Source organism: Pyxicephalus adspersus, chromosome 12 (assembly GCF_032062135.1).
Source record: "Pyxicephalus adspersus chromosome 12, UCB_Pads_2.0, whole genome shotgun sequence".
In the NCBI taxonomy this organism is placed as follows: Eukaryota; Metazoa; Chordata; class Amphibia; order Anura; family Pyxicephalidae; genus Pyxicephalus; species Pyxicephalus adspersus.
Window position 1 is genome coordinate 30,603,038 of NC_092869.1, and position 21,627 is coordinate 30,624,664.

The following is a 21,627-nucleotide window of genomic DNA, read 5'->3' on the forward strand; positions in this document are numbered from 1 at the left end:
CCCTCTATAGATACAGCCTTTGGAGAGACAAGAATCATATATAGAATTTTATTTTAATACTTATAACTTTTACAGTTCTTAAAAACATAATACCTCCGCACTAGCGATGAATCTTACAAAAGAAAAATAATCCCATTGAGTAAGACAGCTACGATCTGTGTGGGCCCTGAGTTACATCTTCTACTTATTACAATACTGCAGGAGCATTCCAACTTAGACAACAAACTTCGCCCCTTTGTCAAAACAGGCCCCCTTAAAACCAAGTAATTCCACTCCGGATGCTGGCGCAACTGTACCAGAATTCAGGTGCTCGGTTACTTAAAAAGTGAACCTGGCAGACAAGTTTTGCTTTAGAGCAGACACCACCAGATGCCGGCTATTACATTGTGTGTGCCTTTTTGAAACTATTCTCCCTTTATTACTATGGTTTTGCTCCTTCAGTGGTTCTCTGCCTACACAGTGCTCTTATTAGCCAGTAAGGCACTGTCATTTCACAGAGAGATGGCAGTGGTAGGGGCATGGCACTGAACACTAGACAATACCATCCAAGTGAGGCTTGATTCAAAGAAGCACACCACAGGTAATCCCCTGGCTATGAAGCAGAAACCTTGTGGTCTTCACAGGTCCACTTTAAAGTACTCCTGTAGCGTTAAAAACAGTCATTTGCAGCAGAAAGCAAACAGCATAAGTTATGAGCATATACTTTTACTTGCATGCTCTAATATTGTGACAGCCCCCAATCCTTTAGGAAGGATATGCAGATAGTTAATGCTAATTGCATAGCTAAGCATACGCCCTTCCCTTATGCTATTATATCCAGGTATAGATTGCCAAGATGCTGGGAGCTTTACTGTGGGATTAGAGCAAGGGTTGTGCCAATCTACACAACCATCAAAGCCCTTTTAAAATATACAAATGAAGTAACATGCTGACAAATAAAGTGACCCCCCAAAAAAAGAAAGAAAAAAACTACCACTTATTCTTCAGTTCTTCACTCATCTTAAAGAGCTATGGCCTACTGTCAACCTCAAAAATATCAGATCCTTGCATCGCCCCTCCACCAATTGCATGGTGTGGTTCCATCTTCCAGCCTCTGTGTCAGCGCTTTTCTGTACTGTCACGCGGGTGCCGAAAATGTAGAACCACCGCCAATGGGGGGGGGCCAGGGAACCCAAGGGATGTTCGCAGGTAAGAATCCTCTTCAGGATTGAGCCCTTTTACCTTACAAAATTTTGAATAACTTTTTTTTTCTTTTGTTTTTTTTAATAACATTTAAATAATGGCAGGGTCACTTTAAGCTGTCCGCTTTATGCTGCATATTTTTTTGTTACACGTTTGCAATAATATTCAAGCTGCTAGCAGCAAGAATACAAGGACCTGGAGGTGGCACACAAGGAGCACCACTCAACTTAAAGCCTCTCAATTCCCTAGAAATGGCTTCTGATAACCAAGACTTGGCAGCGATAAAATCTGGCCCCTGCTTCATCTGCTGACATCATTCCAGAAGAAAATAAAAATAAAGTGTTTTATTTGAGGTTGAAGAGGTGTCTACTTCCAAAGTGGATTTAAGTAAAACAGTGTACAACGTCTGTAATAAAAGGATATATATATATATTTGTTACATCATCTTTACCATAGTTGATTCTTCTGCATAAATCTGTATTGAACAAAATAAGAGGGAAAAAAAAGTAGATGTCTTTTACTGCAGCTTTCGGAATGTAAAGATCTATATATCCAAAAAGAAAATTTTTTTATTCTTTTTTTTACTATAAAACTAAACTGTTTGCGGAGTGTTTTTTTTTTTTGTGTTTTTATTATCGTCCTGTTTTTAATCAGTAGTTTAATAAGAATTAGAAAAGACGTAGCACTGTTCAGTGTTTCTGACAAAGTAGAAAGGGTGAAGACATAAATAAGGCTTTAATTTTGGCAAAATATGATTACAATGTCTTCCATTTTATCCTCAGTGGTAGAATCCCTCTGTATTTTCATCCTGCGGAGAGAGATGGGAGACACAATTGGTTAGGTAATTTAAATAAAGAGTCTATGAACATCAAATAAGAATCATCGAGAGATAAAAATTTAGGTAAACCTCATCATACAGACAAAATGCATACAGATACTCCTCACTTAACAAGCAGGTTTGGTTCCAACAACCTGGTCACTAAACAAATTGGTTGTTAAGAAAGGAGAATAGAATAGAGCCGGTCTGCAAAACTGCGAGCAAGCAGCATGTGCCAGTGACAGGTTCACCGACAGCCTGCAGACCCGGATTGAGGAAGATGGCTAAACAGGAAAGATGATGAAGTCGAGAAGAATAAAGAGGAGATGCTGCATATGGCTGTACAGTTCTTGTACATCAGTTAGCCGGTTGTAAGTGAAAGAAGTCACTAAACAGGTAGGTCGTTAAATGAGGTATATTTGTATATAGGAGTTGTTTACCAACAAAAAGAATATGTACTCGTATTCTATCTAGATAAAAGATATACACAGCTCTGTCCGTGTTCTCTGGCAGGGCAGAAGACCTGATTTTTTCAGATAAAGTTCAACCTGTTCTCTCTCTAACTCTCCGAACTCTCTCTCTCTCCCCCAACTCCCTCCCAACTCCCAACCAACTGCTGTAAAAAGAATTGAAAGCGGCTAATACCAAGGCAAAAGGAAGTATTTAAACTGCTTGCATTTTGACTGAATTCTGAAGAACCTCTAAAGCATCTTGCTCCGATTTCAAACTGATACCATCTAAACCAGCAAAAATCCAAAGCCTCCCAACACATTCCAAAAATTATCAGACCACTGGAGGAAGAAATCAGTCACAAGGTATGTCCAAAACAGGCTTTCGGTACAATGGCCAAAAACCTGAGAAAGGAAGAGGCTTACATTCTATCAAATCTCTGGGTTGTTATTAACTGTCCCTTTGCAAATCTGCATCACTATTCTAGATTGGATGGATTCCCAGCATAGAAAGAGGTCTCAGTTTACCACAGGGCAAGGGCAGATTTGGCAACTGGCAATAGAGATGGAAGAATGAAGACAAAAAAAACTAGGTGGTGCATTGAGCCTGCTTTTTTTAGTTTCATTTTTTTTTAATTATTCAAAAATAATATAAAATATTATTAAAATAGAAATTTTTAAATTTACCTATTGTTGATTGATGGAAGCTGTGCTGGAAGTCTATTCCTAGAATCCACTACTTTCAGTTTAGTTAGTTTAGAACTTTCCTACTGCTGGTTGGAGGTCATGTCATCATTACTGCCTAACCCTTAGGCACTTTTTTGCATGTCTTTGTACTCATATCCATGCTTCCACACACACAAAACAAATACATTTGCTGTATATCTCCCAATACAATCTAAATAATTAGCCATTTGTCTAAGTTCACAGCCATAGTTCATCTTTAAGCTGCCCATCTAATGTACACAAGGCCCTGAGTGACAATGCCTGCAGAAACCAGAAACATTTTTTCCTTCAAACCTGTCTCTGAAAAATTGACAGCTGCAAGAGGACTACTTGCAATAAGAGCACCTGTCCGTAACCCTGACAGGTGAGCAAGACTGAGTCGTTTATATAGAGACTGTGTTTGCAGCGGCCATCTAACAAAGTTCATAAATAAAGCTTTTTGTCTACACCAATTACAAAACAGATGGGAGGAATGAATACATTAGCGGCCACTTATCTCTGGGCGATGGGACTCGGAGGCAAGACATGAATGATAACTTTTTCATATAATACAGTGCATTTGGAGATTAAAGCACTTTCCAAAAGCACCTTATTATCTACCGCATTATTTACAAGAAGATTACACATTCATTTGCAATTTCTTTAAATGATGACTTGCGCTGCTGTAATGTATTTCTGTTAAATCGCCCTACAGGGAATTTGATTTAAAGACTAGCACATCTGCTAGGAGAATCTGCTGGCAGGAGCTACAAGACAAGATCTGCTAATTGTAGCACGGCTTTTTAGGTTTCACTGGCAAGTCATCCCAAACAGATGATTTAAAATCTCACCGTCAGTAAATAGTACAAACTTTTCCCTGAATAAGTATGCAGTGTGAACCTACTGCCACTGACAAGTATTGTCATTAAGGTCATGTTTCATTAATATGCATTATTCTGCGTTAATCTACAAAAGGAGGACACATAATAGACCTCGCATATGAGGTATATTTTTAAAAAATGAGAAGGTCTACTATCTAGTAAGATCAGGCAAAGTGACAGACTCATGAATAAACAGCCCACCAACTGCTGATACCCAACCAGTGCTTCTGGGTATGGAGGAAAATGTGACTCCCCTCTCCTTCCTCTCAGTATGTTCAGCTTGGTCCAAATGCCAGACCTGAACACGGTCAGTTGAAGGAATGGAGAAGTCTTTAAACTTATGTAAGCTATAACTGAGCTTAAATAAGGTTTTAACTCTTTGTTTAGAGTATGGCAAAGACATGCATTTGAATGGGGATTTAGAACGTCCAGGATTGAGAAGATAAGTGCAATCACCATATAATATAGAAGCCTGTTGGCACTGCTTGGATACCTGAACTCTAAAGGGTTGCTTTGTTAGGTAAGGTGATGTGGAGCAGATTGAGACATATTAGTTCCCTGTTGAACAATCTGGTCCGCAGATATTTAGGACTTATTTAGTTAGCTTTACCTGTGTATTTGAACACATTTTGATGTTTCAACTTCTAAATGTTAGCCAAAGGAGATAACAGGATGCAACAGTTACTTACACCGCAGGTTGACCCTGTGCAATGCTAGAATATATACACCTCTGCTGATCTGATTACCACTGTATGGGAATAACATTTTGAAACCAGACATCAGGCAAGTGGGTATTTAAAGTTCTGAAAATTCACATAGCATGTAAGCCCTAATACATAGTCCAATATAAGAACGTGGGACCATTACAAATAGAAAGACCCCTTAAGCAAATGTATTTTGCAAGTGTTTCTACTGCTGTGTGTATATGTTTACTAAGATAGGTATAGGCTCTATATAATATACATAATTGTGCTTCTCAAAAATTGTGAGCTCCCAAGGGTTAACAGTGACAGCATATTACCTAGGAAACTCTTCAAGGCCTTAAAACATTTGCATAAAGTATGTAAAGAAAGTGATTTACTCTTTTGTTTCATACCTATAATCTGAAAGTTTTCTCTTCCCTTTGTGAGTTGCTGGTTGACTGCCTGAAGACATTGCTGCAGTTGTGTGACAGTCTGGCTTAAACTTTGTGGCATCTTCTCTATCCTTTCCTGATCCTCCTGCAAAGAATACACAAAAGAAGGACCATCTTGTTAAATCCCATAAACAGTTATACAGTCAAAGTTTTAGGGAGAATGCCTACTGGTGGTTACATATGCAATATATTTTGATAAACACCATTGAATAAGTGAAGGAAGCAGGAAAAAGAGACTGTTCACCTGTTGCTTTGAACCATATGGTAATATACAACATTTGCATATTGGGTTGTCTGGCTCACATTCAAATTTCTACCTCAACAGCTAATCAGATTCCACCACAGATAAAAAAAAAGACCAGGATAGGCAGGTGCAGGGACCCTACTGCAAGAGAGAGGGAAGTATCTGGGGAAAAGGGTGCTGCTTTATGTAATTCTAGCTTAAAAGGAAGACCATTGGACTAATTGTCTACTGTTAACTTGTATTGATTTACCTTAAGGCATTGTAACAATATATGTACCAGCCCTGTGAGTATATTTGATCTAGAAAGGTGACATTGGAACCAGAATGTATGTCGTTCCCACAATAGGCTGTGCAGTGTAGCAAAAGTATTGAGATAAAAAGACTAACTATAAAGATTCGCCAGTACTTTTGTAGTTAAGAAAGCAAACATATTTGCTTGAACTCTGCTTAGGGTAGGATTCCAGGAAAACATCTTAAAACAAACTATTGCATATTCTATACGGTGTGTTTATAAAATATTTGGTTAGTGGGTTGTGTCTGATCCCCAGACTAGGAAGGGATCTCAGGCATTCCAAGCTAGATTCAAGGTATCTGAATAGTATGGTTTGTTGCCTAATAGCTTGCAAGGTTACTTTAGTGATTAGGGTGCACAATATCCACCTTGAAATAAAATGCAAAGTTTGAGATGCATAATAAATTTTATGCAACATGATGCCTCTTTAGATTGTACTGTCACTCACCTTCTCAAGAGATAGGCCGCTGTTTTCTATGACATTGGAATCTCCAGAGCCCTTGAGTAGTTCATCCTGAATGAAGTCCAGGGATTTCTGTGCCTAAAGAATGGGAACAAACACAACAGAAATATTGAGATGAGTCAATATTAGATCTCACTAGTAGATGATAAATACAATTATACATGATGTGTCAACAAATACAGAAAATGAAATGCATAAGCAAAGGATAGCGAAACCATTTTTGGAAAATTAAACTTAATAAAGGAGTACTTTGATGCGCAATCACTAGCCAAAAAGCTAAATAAATAAGAACCTACCAGTTTTTAATAGTTAAATCAGCGATGTATGCACCCAGCTAAACTGCAAAGTCAGGAAACATCTCACTATTCTCACTACAGATTCCTGTTGTTGCCTAATGCCTTATGAAAGACTACCATTAAATTACATTTATTTACTTGGGTAGGTTCTCATTAAAAGTAAAGTCTTCCTATGTGTTCCCCATTGAGAATAAAGAAAAAAATAACACAACTGTTCTCAAAATCCAGTCTTATTCGGACCAGACCATTAAAATTAGGAATTTTGGCAGCATGGAAGCAACAATCGAAAACCACAAACAATTCCTGGCACTGTGGGCTTTTCTGGATTTTTTCAGATGTATGGAAGGAGCTGTTGGCTTAATGTATCACTTGTATCATCAAACCAGATGTTCCAATCACTACACACAGGTGCCGCACTCATTCCTGCTGTCCCAAAATGGATCAAGTAAAGCACAATGCTTTGAGTCTACCTGCAACAAAATTTCTTTCACAATAGAAATTGGTGTAAAAAGATTTCCTCACCTCGTGTAAATCACTGGCCACTTTCTGCCGTTCGCTCTGTTCCACTTCTAGTTTCTTTAGCGTATCATTCAGTTGACTCTTCAGCTATTAAAGAAAAAAAAAGTGTTTTCCCCTGTTTACAATGCAGCCATTCAGAAAAGAGACTTTATTCCTAATCCCTGTCATTTAAAAAAAAGAAATCCCTATAAGATAATATGTTTAATTTATTGGTCATGGTTTTTACCTGTAAAAGCCTCCTTTACAGATATCCAAAAGCCCTAAGATGGCAGCATAGTGCCGCCATCTTGGATGTGATGCCAGAAAAAACATGTTACTTAACTGATATGCATTCCCTTCCCTGCTCTATAAGACTGTGAAAGCTAGGGGCAAGCAAGCTGGGCTAACAGAGAGACTTTAGGAAGAAGAAGAAAGGGCAATACCAGGCAGGAAGAAGGAAACCATGCAGGGGAATTGACTAGCAAAATCTTTTAGCAAATTTAAAGCTACAATGTTAGTCAAAACATAGGAAAGAAACCCCACCCCCCCCAAAAAAAACATCAAACATGAGTCATATATATACAACATTGTTACATGATGAAATACAGTTCAAACACTTGAAAATCAGTTCCTCTTCATGCATTGGTGTTAACTACTTTTAAGTGGATTAGAAATAATAAACACACTGGTATTATTTAATGATGTGAGGCTGGTAAACAAGCAAAGACTGAAAGCTTGACAAAAGGGATAGACAGTTCCTTATTCCACCCAACAGGAAAGCTGAGTAGACAGTAGGAGCGGGAGTCTCCAGTGATACAGAAGAGAGACATCTTCTTACCAAGGTCAGCTCTTCATTCTGCCTTACTGCTTCTGAATATGAATCATCAAGCTTTCTTTGCAATTCAGTCAACAGATCTTTCAGCTGAAATGAAGTTTGTAAGAGTTTGTAAAGCAGCACTCCTACCACAGGTACAGAACACACGGGCCACACTTAACAGAGGTGTCTGAATGGCAAGTGTATGTGTTGGCCATACCCACCAGTCCAATTCTTTTCTTATTTTGCTGTAGAATTGTCTACAGCTAGATTATAGTCTGGTAAATATGCTCAAGAGATACAGGTTCATTACAGTTACTTAGGGTGAACCCATGATTTGCTCATTAGGGGTAAAGCAATGTTCAGTTTAAGATTGGCTCAATTTTATGGTGAATGAAATGATAATAAAGCTGCAGAGGTATTGTTACTGACTGGCAGATAGATCAGCGGTCGCCAACCGATGGTCCGCAGCTCTAACTGGTGCACCCCTGAACGGGGTCAGGGGGAGGACCCCCTTTCCTCTTCTCCTTGACACCCGGCTCCCCACGTATGTGCGGTCTGGAGACGGTAAATTTAGTGGTCCGCCAGTCCGACAAGGCTGGCGACCACGGAGATAGATAGCCCTTGGGACAGCGAATGCAGCTTGTAATCTAAGAAACTGCAAACCTCACAAAGACTTTACACCCTTTTAAAGGGTCAACTCCCATTGGAAATATTGCTAGTAAATATATAGTAAATATGTAGGCAAGCTACAGGATAGATCAATAAAACTTATTAAAGAGGAGCTATACTCAAAAACGACAAAAAATACACACCTGCAATCCTGCAGGGCAGTCCAATCACTCCAGGGTGTACGGCATTAGGTCCTGCGTCGTCACGACATCCGTCCCGGAGTTGGCGCTTCGTCTTCTTTTCCGGGTTTTTCACCCTACGTCACTCAACCCAGGCGCCAGATCGGATGACGTAGAATGAAAAAAAATTTGCGCATGCATAAGATCTGCAAATTTTTCTTTCACCAAAAATGGCTCCTTCTGCGCTTGTCGGAGATGCTCTGGCATATGTAGGAGCGCCCAACAGCCTCCCAGGCTGCCTAATGTAGGTATCCCAGGAGGCTTTAAAAAAAAACAAAAAAACAAAAAAAACAGAAATTTTACCCTACATAAAGGGGTTCTCTACCCTTTTATGTAAAGTGAAAATTCTGAGTATAGGTATGCTTTAAGCTGGAGCAGAGGAGATAGCTTGGAGCAGAAGAGATCTACGGCATGACAGCCACCTATTTTTGGATGGCTGCCTATGGCTAAACCTCTACCAGCCAGCTTTATTTCACAGGGACTCCAGTGGCTAGACTGAATGGCTGTAGTTTATAGTCCTCTGATCCATAAAACCTCAAAAGGTGTATTTCATTCAAGGGTCTGCCATATTGGTTTTAAAAAGTCAGGGAAACAATATTGTAGGTTTTTGATTCTGATCATTCATTTTTTTGGGGGAGTATCTGAAGGACTCTGAAACTAATCACATACAGGAAAGGAAGTCTGTCTCCCTTAAATCTGCAGCTTTAGTAAAGGACTGCTGCATCATCATTCTACACCAGGCTTAACACAGTAGAAGGATAAGAAAATTAAACTTTAGTTTTAGTTTTATATTTGATCCTGAAACAAAAACACTCAGTTCTTAAAAACTAATAAAACAATGCAAACGTATTTACCTCTCTGACTTCAGACACATAAGTGGTCCTCTCATGTTCTGCCTTTTCCAGCTCCGTTTCCAAATTCTCCTTTTCCTTTAGAAACTTGAAAATTTTAAACAAATATTGATACAAATATTATAGTTTGTGTATTAAAATGAATAATTATACCTGCTCATCTTATCCTACAGCCAATGTTCTTAATTTTAAGGACTGGAAATAGATTTTTCAGTATACTAAAATAACTGCTATCAGAAGGATGTACTACAGGGATGTGATATGTATTACATATATTGTATATCCATTAGAAGTAGTAATAAAAGTTAAATTTACTATTGAATGTGAAAAAAAATGACTCCATACTTTAATTATCTGTGTTTATCCAATTAGGATTGATTTATGTATACATTGGTATAGTGTCATCATTATCAAAAAAAGATCTATGCCACAGCATTAAATCTTATTCCATATATCTATATTGCAGACTTACAAGTTCCACTTCCTTGTTACGTGTTTTCAGTTTAGCCACTTCCTGTTCCATTGAGTGAACCGCAGACGCTGCCTAAAACCAACAATCATCAGTCAATTCCACATACAAAGACCTTTTATAACATGTCCCCATTTCACAGTTAGATTTATTATAGAGCTAAAAATATAGAAGTGTAATACATAACAATATGGCCCAGACATAAGATCTAAGGGGAAAAAAAACGATAATTATCTTACATACAGCAGGAACTTTGCTTGAAATAAAATTATTTGATCAATTTCACATGGATCTTTTGTTTATAATTGGCACACTCAGAAATTCTGTTCTCGGCTTGTGCAATGCCTCTGTCAGCTTTCAGTAAACTGTTTTATACACAGCAGATGATATAACAAAAGCTTATCCCAAAATAAAACTGTTCCATTATTGTGAAAACAGGTCTTAATTTTTCCTCTCATCTTTGTCTCATTTCAAATATTTCTCTTCACTTCCTGTCCTATAGGCACAAAAAGATTCCTTTGGATTGTGATCACTAAAAACATATGTTCCTGCTGACAGACAATCCTCATTTTTTAAATATTCTGTATATATGGTCTGCAAAAGACCATAACAGTTTCTCTTAAAATGATGCTTCAAATACCAAATATAATGATGTAAACCAGGGGTCATTAAACTTTTTTGGCCACTAGGTCATTTCAGGCGTGGGCAGGAGCACACTAGGCCGGCCCCCCCCCCCCTATCAGGAATGCCCCACCTTAAGGGAATTCCCTCTCCTCCGCAATGCATATGGAGAAGAGGCAATTCCCTTCAGGGAAGCACAGCAAGAGAAGGCTCAAGTGCCGCATTCGGCTCCGGTAGTTTGTTCTGGCCTAATCCCGGCCGGCTCCGGAGCCGTAGGTCCGAACATATAACCGGCTAGGCCGTATCTGGCCTAAAGGCCGGAGTTTACCAACATCTGATGTAAACCATGAGGGAAAAAATACACTTTACCTCTCTAAGTTCATTCTGAGACTCATCCAGCTTTAGCTTCCACTTTCCCTCCTCTTCTTCCACACTGCGCTGCAACCTCTGCAGTATTCCTTCCTGCAAAAACAAGCATTCCAATAAGTACAATTAAACCTTTTTATGTCTCTTCTGCAAAAAAGCTTGTGCCCTTCCTGTTGCAAGTACAGTATATAAAGTTAATGCACTGAACCGTAAATGTGCAATCTCAGAATGCCTTGATTTTGGGAGCAAGTAACCTATTAGTATACACAAGGACCACATCATCCTGGGCCTGCCAATCAATATGGCCCAAGAAACCCAAATTAGCATACCAGCAGCAACAAAAGAACCTGAGGATGCTGCATCTCTAGAGGGAATGCAAGTTCCACAATTAAACATGTTAATGCATTTTGTGTCCCGTAATCTATTGCACATTAGACTAGATTTTACATCAAATGTAGGCAGTATTTAGTTTAAGCGATAGCAAATGTATTTTAAAGTAAATTGTACTAAAGGGTATAAATACCGTTTCTGCCAGCACCGACTTGTATTTCTCACACTCAAGCTGCAGTAGTGTATGGATTTCCTCTCCCTCCTTTAGCTTCTGTTCCAGTGCCTTAAAATAGAGAAACAATTTCTGGATCACCGGTGACTACATCATTTAAAAAAAATCACTTGCAGTCAGGCAAGACAGAAGTAAAAAATCAAGTATATATTCAAAAACACAAACATGTCATACAGAGGAGGAATAAGCTGCAAGACCAACTGCTCAGTCAAGCAAGAAAAAAAAAAATAGGATGTTACCTTTACTTTCTCAGCTTCACCATTTTCATTCAAGCAAACTTTTGCCAATCTTTCGAATTCACGGATCCATTCGCCATGGTGCTAGGGGAACACAAAACATTCTTTTCAATAATGGTGAACTGGGCAAAACTCAATTTTAAAATTCTATGACAAAAGAAAACTCTTAACGTGTAGCTACTAGATAGTCCCAATGTTTTCTACAAATAAATAAGAAAACTTGTAAGTTAGCTTTACAAACCCAAACTGTATTTCTTACCAAACTAGCAGAAACAGACACATTTGGGAAGATTTTTTGCAGGATTTCTCGCACTTCCATTTCCCCTGTGTGAAGGTTCTGCTGTTTCTCCTACAAGAAAACAAGGTATTAGCAACACATTACCATGGAAGGTCAAAGACTGAATGATTCTGGACAGAGATGGGAGTAAAGGCACTAATACAGATGTTATATTGCAGGGATGGGAAAGTCGAACAACAAACTTTATAAATTACTTTTTACATGCACATGGAGCCTTAAACAAGTTCAGATTTTTTTTAATATAAGGAAACCTGTCATGGAAGCTGCCATTGCTACTCTTGCTAACAAAAAATGTTTGTAATCCAACTAAAATACTTTCCTTAAAATCTATTAAAGGTCACTGGTAGTCTTTCAAGCTTTGTGGTTTACTGCTGCATAGAGATGGATTGGACACAAATACAAAAAAGGCTAGTCCAGGATACACCTTAGATTTTGAGCAAAATAGTACTGACAACATCACTGTAAACACAGAGAGGTGGCCCCTGTATCCCTCAATGGACTGCAGAAAAAAAAAAAAGGGGGGTGAGGAGTACAAAAAAATCCATATTTTCTGTCTCAACCACTGAATTGCACCAAACCCTCCTGTAGACAGCAGTATAACACTTTGTGTCTCAATGGATGAGGGGAAAAAAAAAGAAAAAAAGCATGTTTACTTTTCATTTAAACTGACTCTTTTGATGTGTTTTTTATTGAAGTAGCTGGCCCAGGGCCTATGCGCATGTAGCCATTAGCTCTTCTCAGACTTTCTTCTGTGACCACCCACATGGCAGGGGTTAAAAGGGAACCAAACCCATTGATAGTCACCTGTCTCCTTTCTTATGCAGGGCCCCGCCATCCTATTCTTCCTTCACTTTCTGTAGATGATTTTCATGCACATTCCTTCCTGGCATGCTTGGGAAAAGCCAGGACTATTGGGTACCTGGCAACTAAAGTAGAAGCTGCATACCCGAAGCGATCAGGCAAGTAGGAGGGATTATTGCAGAAATTACATTGCCTGTCTCTTTCTGCAATAATGACCTGCCTGATCGTGGATTCCTAAAAGTGGAACTCAGTTCACTTTAAATGCTCGTTTTGTCTAGGGGTAACAAACCAAGCAGGTACAATTACCTTATTTATCATTCCCCAGCACCCAGTGATACTTTATTTTCTCCAACGCTCTGGGATGTGGGTGGGCCTTCACTGTTCTCATACAATTCAGGTACTGCGCTGTGTGTGATTATATCTGATGCCCTTTGACCAGCTTAAAGGAGCAGCTTTAGGGGACCCAACTCAAAACAAGCATGTATTCTGTGCAGTGTCAAGGGTTCACTACAAAGGGCATTTTATTCTTCAGTTGACCAGAGGCTTAGAGCTTGTGCTGAAAGATCAGTAGGGCATCAGCATGAAATTCTTTTGAAGTTTGTTCACAACTTGCAAACTGAAATCACAAATTGCACTGCACTTGATCTCCTTCTAACCTTTTTAGGCGAGTTTTGCATTCCCATAGACTTGTATAGGGATGCAAAACCCATTTAAAGAAAACAAAAGCCCATAAACACTGGCCCTAAAACACTGAGGCCAGAGGGTGTGCATGACAGCCAAACAACTAGCATTTTCAGGAGGCCAAGAATGGCAGTGACCATATTTCTCCCAATGCAGGTTTACTTTATTTATAATTCTGTTCTTTCTAGCAAACTTGATAAAAGATGCAAGCAAAGGAAATCGAACATAATACATTTAAAACACACGGTATTTGTGTGACGCAAGTACCAGCACAGTCAAACACATTTAAAGAGAAACTGTAGTTTTAGAGAAAGATATGTGGCAACGAAGAAGAGCAAAAAATATTTGTACTTCACCTATTTAAGGCATAGTAACAGGTTTACTTTACTGATGCCTCATCAGGACCACATAATGGGGGGGGGGCAGTTCCTAAAATGCTGGTTGGTTGTAAAGTGCAAGCCTAACGCAATGACTACCATACATATATTGTACGCATGCGAATATTCCACACTGCAAGAACTTAATCACTGGCATTGTTTTAGGGAGGGAGAGACTTGGCAAAGGCTGTGAGTAAAGAAAGCCATGTTATCCAAATCTAATGTTGGAGCAGAGTGGGTGAGCAGGATGTCAGTTCAATTCTTTGCCTTTTAGAGCTGCCTGGAATTTATCCATATGTGCTGGTTCTTCTGACATTTCCTCATGTGCAGACACCTTTAGGTACCCAGCACTTTATAACTGCTACACTTTCTTATATATATTACCTAAATCAGTCTAACATTTTTAATAAAATCAGAATTTTTAGGTCTAGTGTAAGTTTAGTTTTACCCACAGCTTGTGCCAATGACCTCCGCCAAAAATAAAACAATACTTTTTAGAGCACATATACACCAAACACACACAGATGAACAGATTGGCATGCTAATAGAAAAAAACACAGAAATAGGAAAGAATCTAGTGTCAAAAAAAGAAAGTCAGAAATTGGATGCAGAGAAAGACAAATAGTTATGATTTGGAACTGCTTTAATTTTAGCCAATCGTGGCTTTGCTGCACATTATTCTGCTGTGATGTAAGCGGTAAGGATACATATTAGGAGTGCCCACCACTTCATCACAGCAATGGCTAACAAGTGTGAAACTGCTCCACTTGCAGTTTTAACCAAGTGTCTAGGTGGGATGAGCTACATGCTGGTTCTGCCATCGGTGCAAAGGCATATACATACAGATAAAGCAAATGAAAAAGATGAAGCAAAAACTGCACTAAAAAATAAAAAGGTAACTCTGGCATATGTCTTAGGAAGTTGCCTGCCTGGTTTATTAAAAAATAACCTGTTGAGGTAAACACAGACGCTACTGACTTGTTCCTTATCCTCTGTCAGCCACTGACCTAAAACAGGCAGGTGCAAATCAGGTGTTGGGAAACCACCATGGGCATACACTAAATTATTAGGTCACAGAGAAATAAAGGAAAACTTTACCTGTCCTGGTGCACCTGCAAATTAATTGAACTATGACTGCTCCCATGTACTTATATCCAGGCAGATTCCAATTAAGTAACCCCACATGGATGCGATGTCATCCATTAGCTGTCCCTTCACTGTCCAACCTAAGGCTGAGGGCAAGATGGCACCACAGCTGCATCTCCTAACTGCAGCAGAGAAAAGTCAGGTTCACCAGCCTGACAGCCCGGTGTAAGAATGTGCAAAACCTAAAACCCAATGGATAGAGATACATATCCAGTGGTAGATAAAACAGGATGTATTTAAACTGTGCAGGTAGCGGGTCTTGTTCAAAGTTGAACTTTTTCTTAAAAAAAGTATTTTTTTCTGGACAGAGCAGATATTGGTCCTGCACTAAACTATAGGAGTATATTGCCCTAAGCAAACTGAAGAAAGGATTAATAGCAAAGAGCATATGACATCTTATTCTGTAAATTCTTTTCAATTTCAATAGTTTTTTTGATCATTTTAAACATTACAATATTTTGAGATTTACTTTATACATAATCTAAGATAGTTTAAACTCTTTCACATATTAAAAGAGGGTAAAATTATTGTTCTTGGCAGTATCAGCATCTAACATTGTAGATCACGTCTGTCCCACGTATGAGAGACCAGGCTAAGAACCAGCAAGCAGAGCGGTCGTACACTATGCAATCTGTGCTATGTCCCCACCAGTAGCATTACAACCTTAGCGCTCTTGTTGACTCTCTCTTGTAGCATTTTTTCAGTTGATGCCAATGCCTCCATTGCTTTCCAGTTTTTCTCCCGAAGGTCCTAATTGTTTTTAGAAAAAGTTATTTCAGTGACCCACTGTATATACTACAAATCAATTCATGCGTTATTTTCATTCTGAAAGCAACTTACTGGAAAGAGGCTTCCTAATATTACCAGCTGCCTGAAAATTAGACTGTGCCAAGCTGACCAGCAGGTATACTGGGTGCGGTTTTACAAGGCAGCAAACATAAACCAATGCTCAGCATAGCAAAGAAAGCAAATGCCAATGTTATGTTGCAATTTGAAACGCTACTTTTGGGGCTCTACTGTAGACCTTGGCCAGAGGGTTTAACTGCAAAAGAAAGGTTCACGGATAGACAAAGCAGAAGCCATCCCACCAAAGAGAGAAAACAAAAATAAGGCAATTTTTTTTATCCAACAAAAGACACGGTCATAAATACATTTTGATCAAAGAGGCCATTCCATGACAACTGACGCTTTTCAGCCAATCAGGTTTCATGCTTCAAAGTAAAAGGTGGGTGGACCCTGAAGCCAAAAATGTGATGGCAGCAAAAGTAGAGCAACTAAAATCTTTTATTTTTAAATTAAGGGTCAGTTCCCGTACAGTGATATTTTAGTTATAAAATGGGCCAGGTGGAACGGAAACAAATCAGCGCCTGGGAGTGCTTGGGTGTTTCCTTGTGTGCTCAGCAATTTTCCATTGCACAGGTCCTCCAGAGTCAGGTAGTTTGACAATACAGCAACCTTCAAAACTAAAACAATATTATTGAAAGGACTGACCCTTTTAAATCCTAGGCATTCAATAAATAGTGGGGGTAAACTGTGACTTAAAGGAAAGAAAACCAATATTAGTGATGGCTGCAGAGATTGTAAGTAAATGCTGTATGATCCTGACAACCCTGGTTTTCTTCTTTCACACTGTCCAATTACTGGATTCCTATGGAAATAACAGCTAGGAGCAATAAAATTCTCATGTGTTGTCCTGTCCATTTTTTTGCCTACCCATCTACAGTTTCCCCCCCACAGGGCTGAACAAAAATTCTGGGCAGAACAACGCAGGGTAACAGTCCTAATACACAACTTTCAATGACCAGTTCACCTACAACTACTGGGTAAAACAAAAAATTTAAAACCACCAATTTCATAGGGCTCTCGGTGGTGAGATAGATGCAATATAGGTCTATTTAAATACAAAGCACACTGATCAGCCCAAGCATTACATAGTTACATAGTAATTCAGGCTGGAAAAAAAGACATAAGTCGATCAAGTTCAACCACTAGGGAAATAAACATATCCCAGATATAAAACCCTATGGACATAGTTGGTCCAGGGGTCCATTAAAACCATCTTCCTAACTATTGTGTAACTATTTATTATTTTGCTGGGTATAGCAGCAATTACTGAGAGAAGAATTACTTTGACCCAGTTGAATATCCTAAACAATTAATAGGACAGATGTGAACCCAGTTGACATAATAATAGGGTAATCTTGAGAAGAGAAAACCTCATGAGAAACAAACATTATCACAGCAAATACATTTTTTTGACCTTTTCAAATTGCAGCTAATATACAAATGTGATGGCACTGCATGATGATGTTGTAAATGGTGACAAACACTTACATCCTTTGAAGTTCCTGCGCTCCTGTTGATCCAGAAACTTGCTACAAATGACAGAAAGACAGACCATGTTTAATTTTGCGAAAAGCACATTTCAATATGTTTAATTTTTAAAATACAGATAACAGTTCATTTTTAGCCAACATTAAAGCAACTTGTAAGAAGTAATTAATCATCAACAGCCACTTATGCATCGAGCACTTGTAAAACACATTGTAAAATGCAATGGGAGCATACATGTGTGCCTTATATCTGAAATAACCATACAAAAAGTTGTATTAAGAGACAGAAAAGGAAATGTCTATAACTAGAGATCGCTTTATTCTTAACAGTTTGGATAGGGATCAGAGATAACACTAGTTCTGGTGTACATGGATCTTATACTGCAAAAGACTATGGTTTGTTTCTAAATAATGGTGATTGAGCAAGTACACACGATAAGATAGTATATGCCTACAGTATTGCTCATAGGCCTCAATAAAGTCCTTCTTTCAACAGTTTGAACAGACTTCTATATGTATGTACTGAAGGAGCACAACATTTTGGTCTCTTATACTCTACACATACAAAACACAGCTTAAGTCCACTTAAATCACAACATACATATTTTACAATACCTGTTGTAGTCTGTGCTGGACTTCTTCAATGTGGATTTTCAACTGTGAACTTTCCTTCTGCAAGTCCTATCGGCATAGAACACATACATAGGTATGATACATACATTACATAGGCATGCAATATGTGACCTGAATGTGTTCCCCATCGGTGCATGTTATGGTAAAAGACTCACTTAATCAATTTGTATCCCCTTATGCACCCAATGCTACAATAAAGGGAACAGAGGAACAATCACATGGTCACTCTGAAGTATCAGATACTTTTAAAGGTTCCAGAGAGCCAGTTATTCTGTCTTGTGTTAGCACAAAATTACCTTAATCTGCCTATCCTTCTCAAGTATCAAATTCTCACGTTCTTTAAACCGTTCTTCCACCTTCTTCAGAGTCTCCTCTTTTCCTTTAAGCCTTAAGAGGGAAAGATAAGGAAAAGCAAAGGCATGTTAATTATTTTCCAAGAATTAATAAAGAACTACATATGTTGAACAGAGAAGTTGCACTGACTGCCTATTGAATCCTCTGCAGTATGCTCACAAGAATCTCTAGTCTCTGAAGACACACTATGGGTACCTTTCTCTTGGAAAGCTCTTAGCCATAGCACTGGCACTGACATATGAGATAATTCTAATTTTTATTAAATAGTACAGGAACCCTTTGAGATTTTTCTTTTTTTGGTCTCTGGAAGACATTTCTGACATAAAGCAAGACAAAGCAAACAAGAGCCTATTACTCATTTATCAATAGATTGCAGCTTAATTAATAAATGGTAACCACTAATGCTCCAGAGTAGGACAACAACAGAATAAAACATAACCTGACCCCTTCCTAACTGGATGTCTGTATGAAGAAAAAATCTGCAGAGGATTAGCAACAGAGAGGGTAAAAATATACATCTGGATCACAAGACTGACTAAATGGAATTACAAATCCATATGGCAGGTAAAACCATGAATAAATATGACTAATTTTCAACTGTTCTGCTATGAACTTCAAATTGATATCCTTGCAAACACAAAAACGTAAACTGCTAGGGTGTTTGTCCAAACCAAATGGAGTGGGTTAAATCACCTAATGGTGTCGCGCATAACAGTAGTATACAAACCAGATCTTTGCCATAAATAGTTTATGATAGTAAAGCCCAACTCTTCCTATAAAACTTGAACACAGATAATTCAATAAACTCACATGAGAATTCCAGTGTGATTCTCAATTCTTTAAGCACTAGTGCATGTTTTGCAGTCATCTACATGTCTACAAAGAAGTCTTAATATAGGGGAATAAACTGTATGGAAATACAAAGTTTGTTGCAAGTTGAGGAAATGTTGGGGGGAGGACATTGTATTCCAACACAAAAAAAAATTGTATTGCTCTATTTCAGTTTACTTTTTCCCTGTTAAGACTGGTAAATATTCAGGGAGTAAAATATCCTGGGATAGTACACTTCAAGTTCCCAATAAAGCAGCTAAACCTGGCACAGAAATCTAGTTTGTGTACAGCACCGTGCTGCACCCAACTTTAATGTTATTGAGACTATAAACTTCTGAATTATACTTACTGATTCTGAAGGTCCTGAACTTTAGCAATACTGGAAACCTAAAAAAAATCAATCAAAAATGACTACATAAGAAAAGAGAAATCTTACAGCCTCCTATACATTCAATATAATGAATGGAAAATTAAGTCTTAAAATAACTCTGGCCATGACATAGCTTAAGTGTGTACTGCAGAATACCAACTATGACTAAATACCTTTTCTGAATAGAAATGCAATCTGCACATTGTTCAGCACAAGCATAGTGATATTTAATTACCTTTCATGTTAAAGGCATATGGCTACTTAGAGGAGACAAGTGGGTAGTATGGATCTAAAGGCTTGCTGACAGCACACATAGAGAAGGCATGGGAGTAGAAACAAACCCCTTAGGAACAGGTCAGAAAATGTTAAGTTGTTGAGGGTTCACCAGCCCAGTGCATGCTTGACAATCATAACAATGTTCAGCATGTTACCACTGATGAAGTATACAGTTTAATAAGCAACATTGATAACAATTAAAAGTAGTAATGGTTGTATACACATATCAAACTAGATTTGTTCATAATTCATGAGAATTTTTAAGTGGGATTTACATATAAAGTGATGAGGCAACATATACAACATTTCCTAGCTGAGGAAAAGTGTTTAGAAATGCCAACATATGTAGATAAGGAAAGCAAGAACAATGCCAGCGTACAAACATTCAAAGGAGGACTGCATGAAGAGTATTTTGGATAGTTATGGTTAAGTTAAGAGTAAGTTACAAGCTATATCTGCCTCCGTGTCTTACTTCAATAGATAAGCAGCTTTTCTGCAAAGCTACCGCTGCCTGGTACCCTTCCAGCCCCTGAGCACCCCTCTGAAGCATGCTAGGAAGTCAGAAAATCCCTATAGACTTCTGTGAAAGTTATTCCATCAATCAAAACACTGCAGAGTGGAGCTCCGGGACTGGAACTGTTCCAGCAGCAGGTATTTTACAGACACAAGATTATTAAATCAGCTTATTTACTAAAGGAAACATTGTCACTGCAAGCCTGAAGCCTCTGTCTACAGCTTACCAGTGTAATAATTTCATTAAAAAGGAACTGAAGACCTGGGTGGACTTAACTTCTGGTATTACTCTGGTCTATCTAATTCAAAAATACTGGCTGCCTAATGCTGAACCTTCAGCTAGGACCATTTTAAAAGCTGTTACTTATCCACATAATGTTGCTCTACCTTATTTCAGTGGATTTTTAAGTTCGTTACCTGTTCAGCCTTTTCAAGCTGGCTTTTTCCTAAAGCTTCCTTCAGTGCTTCGATTTCTTTAGTCAATGCCTTGACAGCAACAAAAAACAAGACAAATGGGAAACAAGACCACAACACTATGGTACACAAAACATAACAGCATGCATAAAAGTTTTGATTGCTAACTGGTCCAGGGTCACACTGGAATGCACAGCGGCATTTATTACAAAATCCACAAAACTAATATATTAGTTACTTACTACTACTTACATCAGATATGGTGACACGTTACAAGGATTAAGCAATGATCAGCGAAATTGATTCCCAACTCAATATTTATGAGCTGTGCAATATGCAGTGGACAGGAAATCAGTATACACACTAATTTAAAAATTTGCTGTCACCTTGCTAACACAGGGAAAAAATGACTAGGGCCCAACTGACTTCTTTATACTCAAGCACTCCCAAATGCTCCTTCCACCTCCTGAGCTACTGGCACTAGCCAGAACCAAGAGGGTATGGGAAAGCATATGACCCAGAGACAGTGCTTGGGTCCAGAAGCAAGCTTTTCCGGTGACTTTTGTGCCAGCTGTGAATAAGCAAGAAGAAGCAAGGGAGCAACAGTAAGCAAAACATAAATGGCGTTGGTCTTTGGCAGAAACACTTTCATTGTACCCTGCATGGGAGATATAAGCTGACCATACACCGTGTTGCTTTTCAGATTTAAATCACTTAAAAATTGACCCAAACTGCAATATTTATTTCACTTCAGTGACCAATGGAAACAATAGGACCACTTCTAACAACAACTAGCCGAAGAGCTGATGATAGTTCTATTCCATTAAGGGGTCAGAAAAAAGCACTTTTATTGGCTGGGGTTGGCAGA

General features: G+C 38.5%; 1 protein-coding gene across 1 annotated transcript in view; it reads right to left on the minus strand.

The window, feature by feature from the left end:
* Window positions 1–1,241: 1,241 nt before the first annotated feature.
* KTN1 (kinectin 1) overlaps window positions 1,242–21,627 on the minus strand; it is a gene marked incomplete in the record, with an annotated part of 73,237 nt that continues 52,851 nt past the window's right edge. The window contains 18 exon segments of the mRNA XM_072427651.1: window positions 1,242–1,990; window positions 5,131–5,254; window positions 6,154–6,246; window positions 6,987–7,070; window positions 7,801–7,884; window positions 9,482–9,565; window positions 9,951–10,022; window positions 10,938–11,030; window positions 11,458–11,547; window positions 11,736–11,816; window positions 11,992–12,081; window positions 15,699–15,830; window positions 17,164–17,182; window positions 17,370–17,410; window positions 17,984–18,049; window positions 18,298–18,388; window positions 19,536–19,573; window positions 20,763–20,831. Coding sequence (XP_072283752.1) covers window positions 1,986–1,990; window positions 5,131–5,254; window positions 6,154–6,246; window positions 6,987–7,070; window positions 7,801–7,884; window positions 9,482–9,565; window positions 9,951–10,022; window positions 10,938–11,030; window positions 11,458–11,547; window positions 11,736–11,816; window positions 11,992–12,081; window positions 15,699–15,830; window positions 17,164–17,182; window positions 17,370–17,410; window positions 17,984–18,049; window positions 18,298–18,388; window positions 19,536–19,573; window positions 20,763–20,831 — 1,356 coding nt within the window.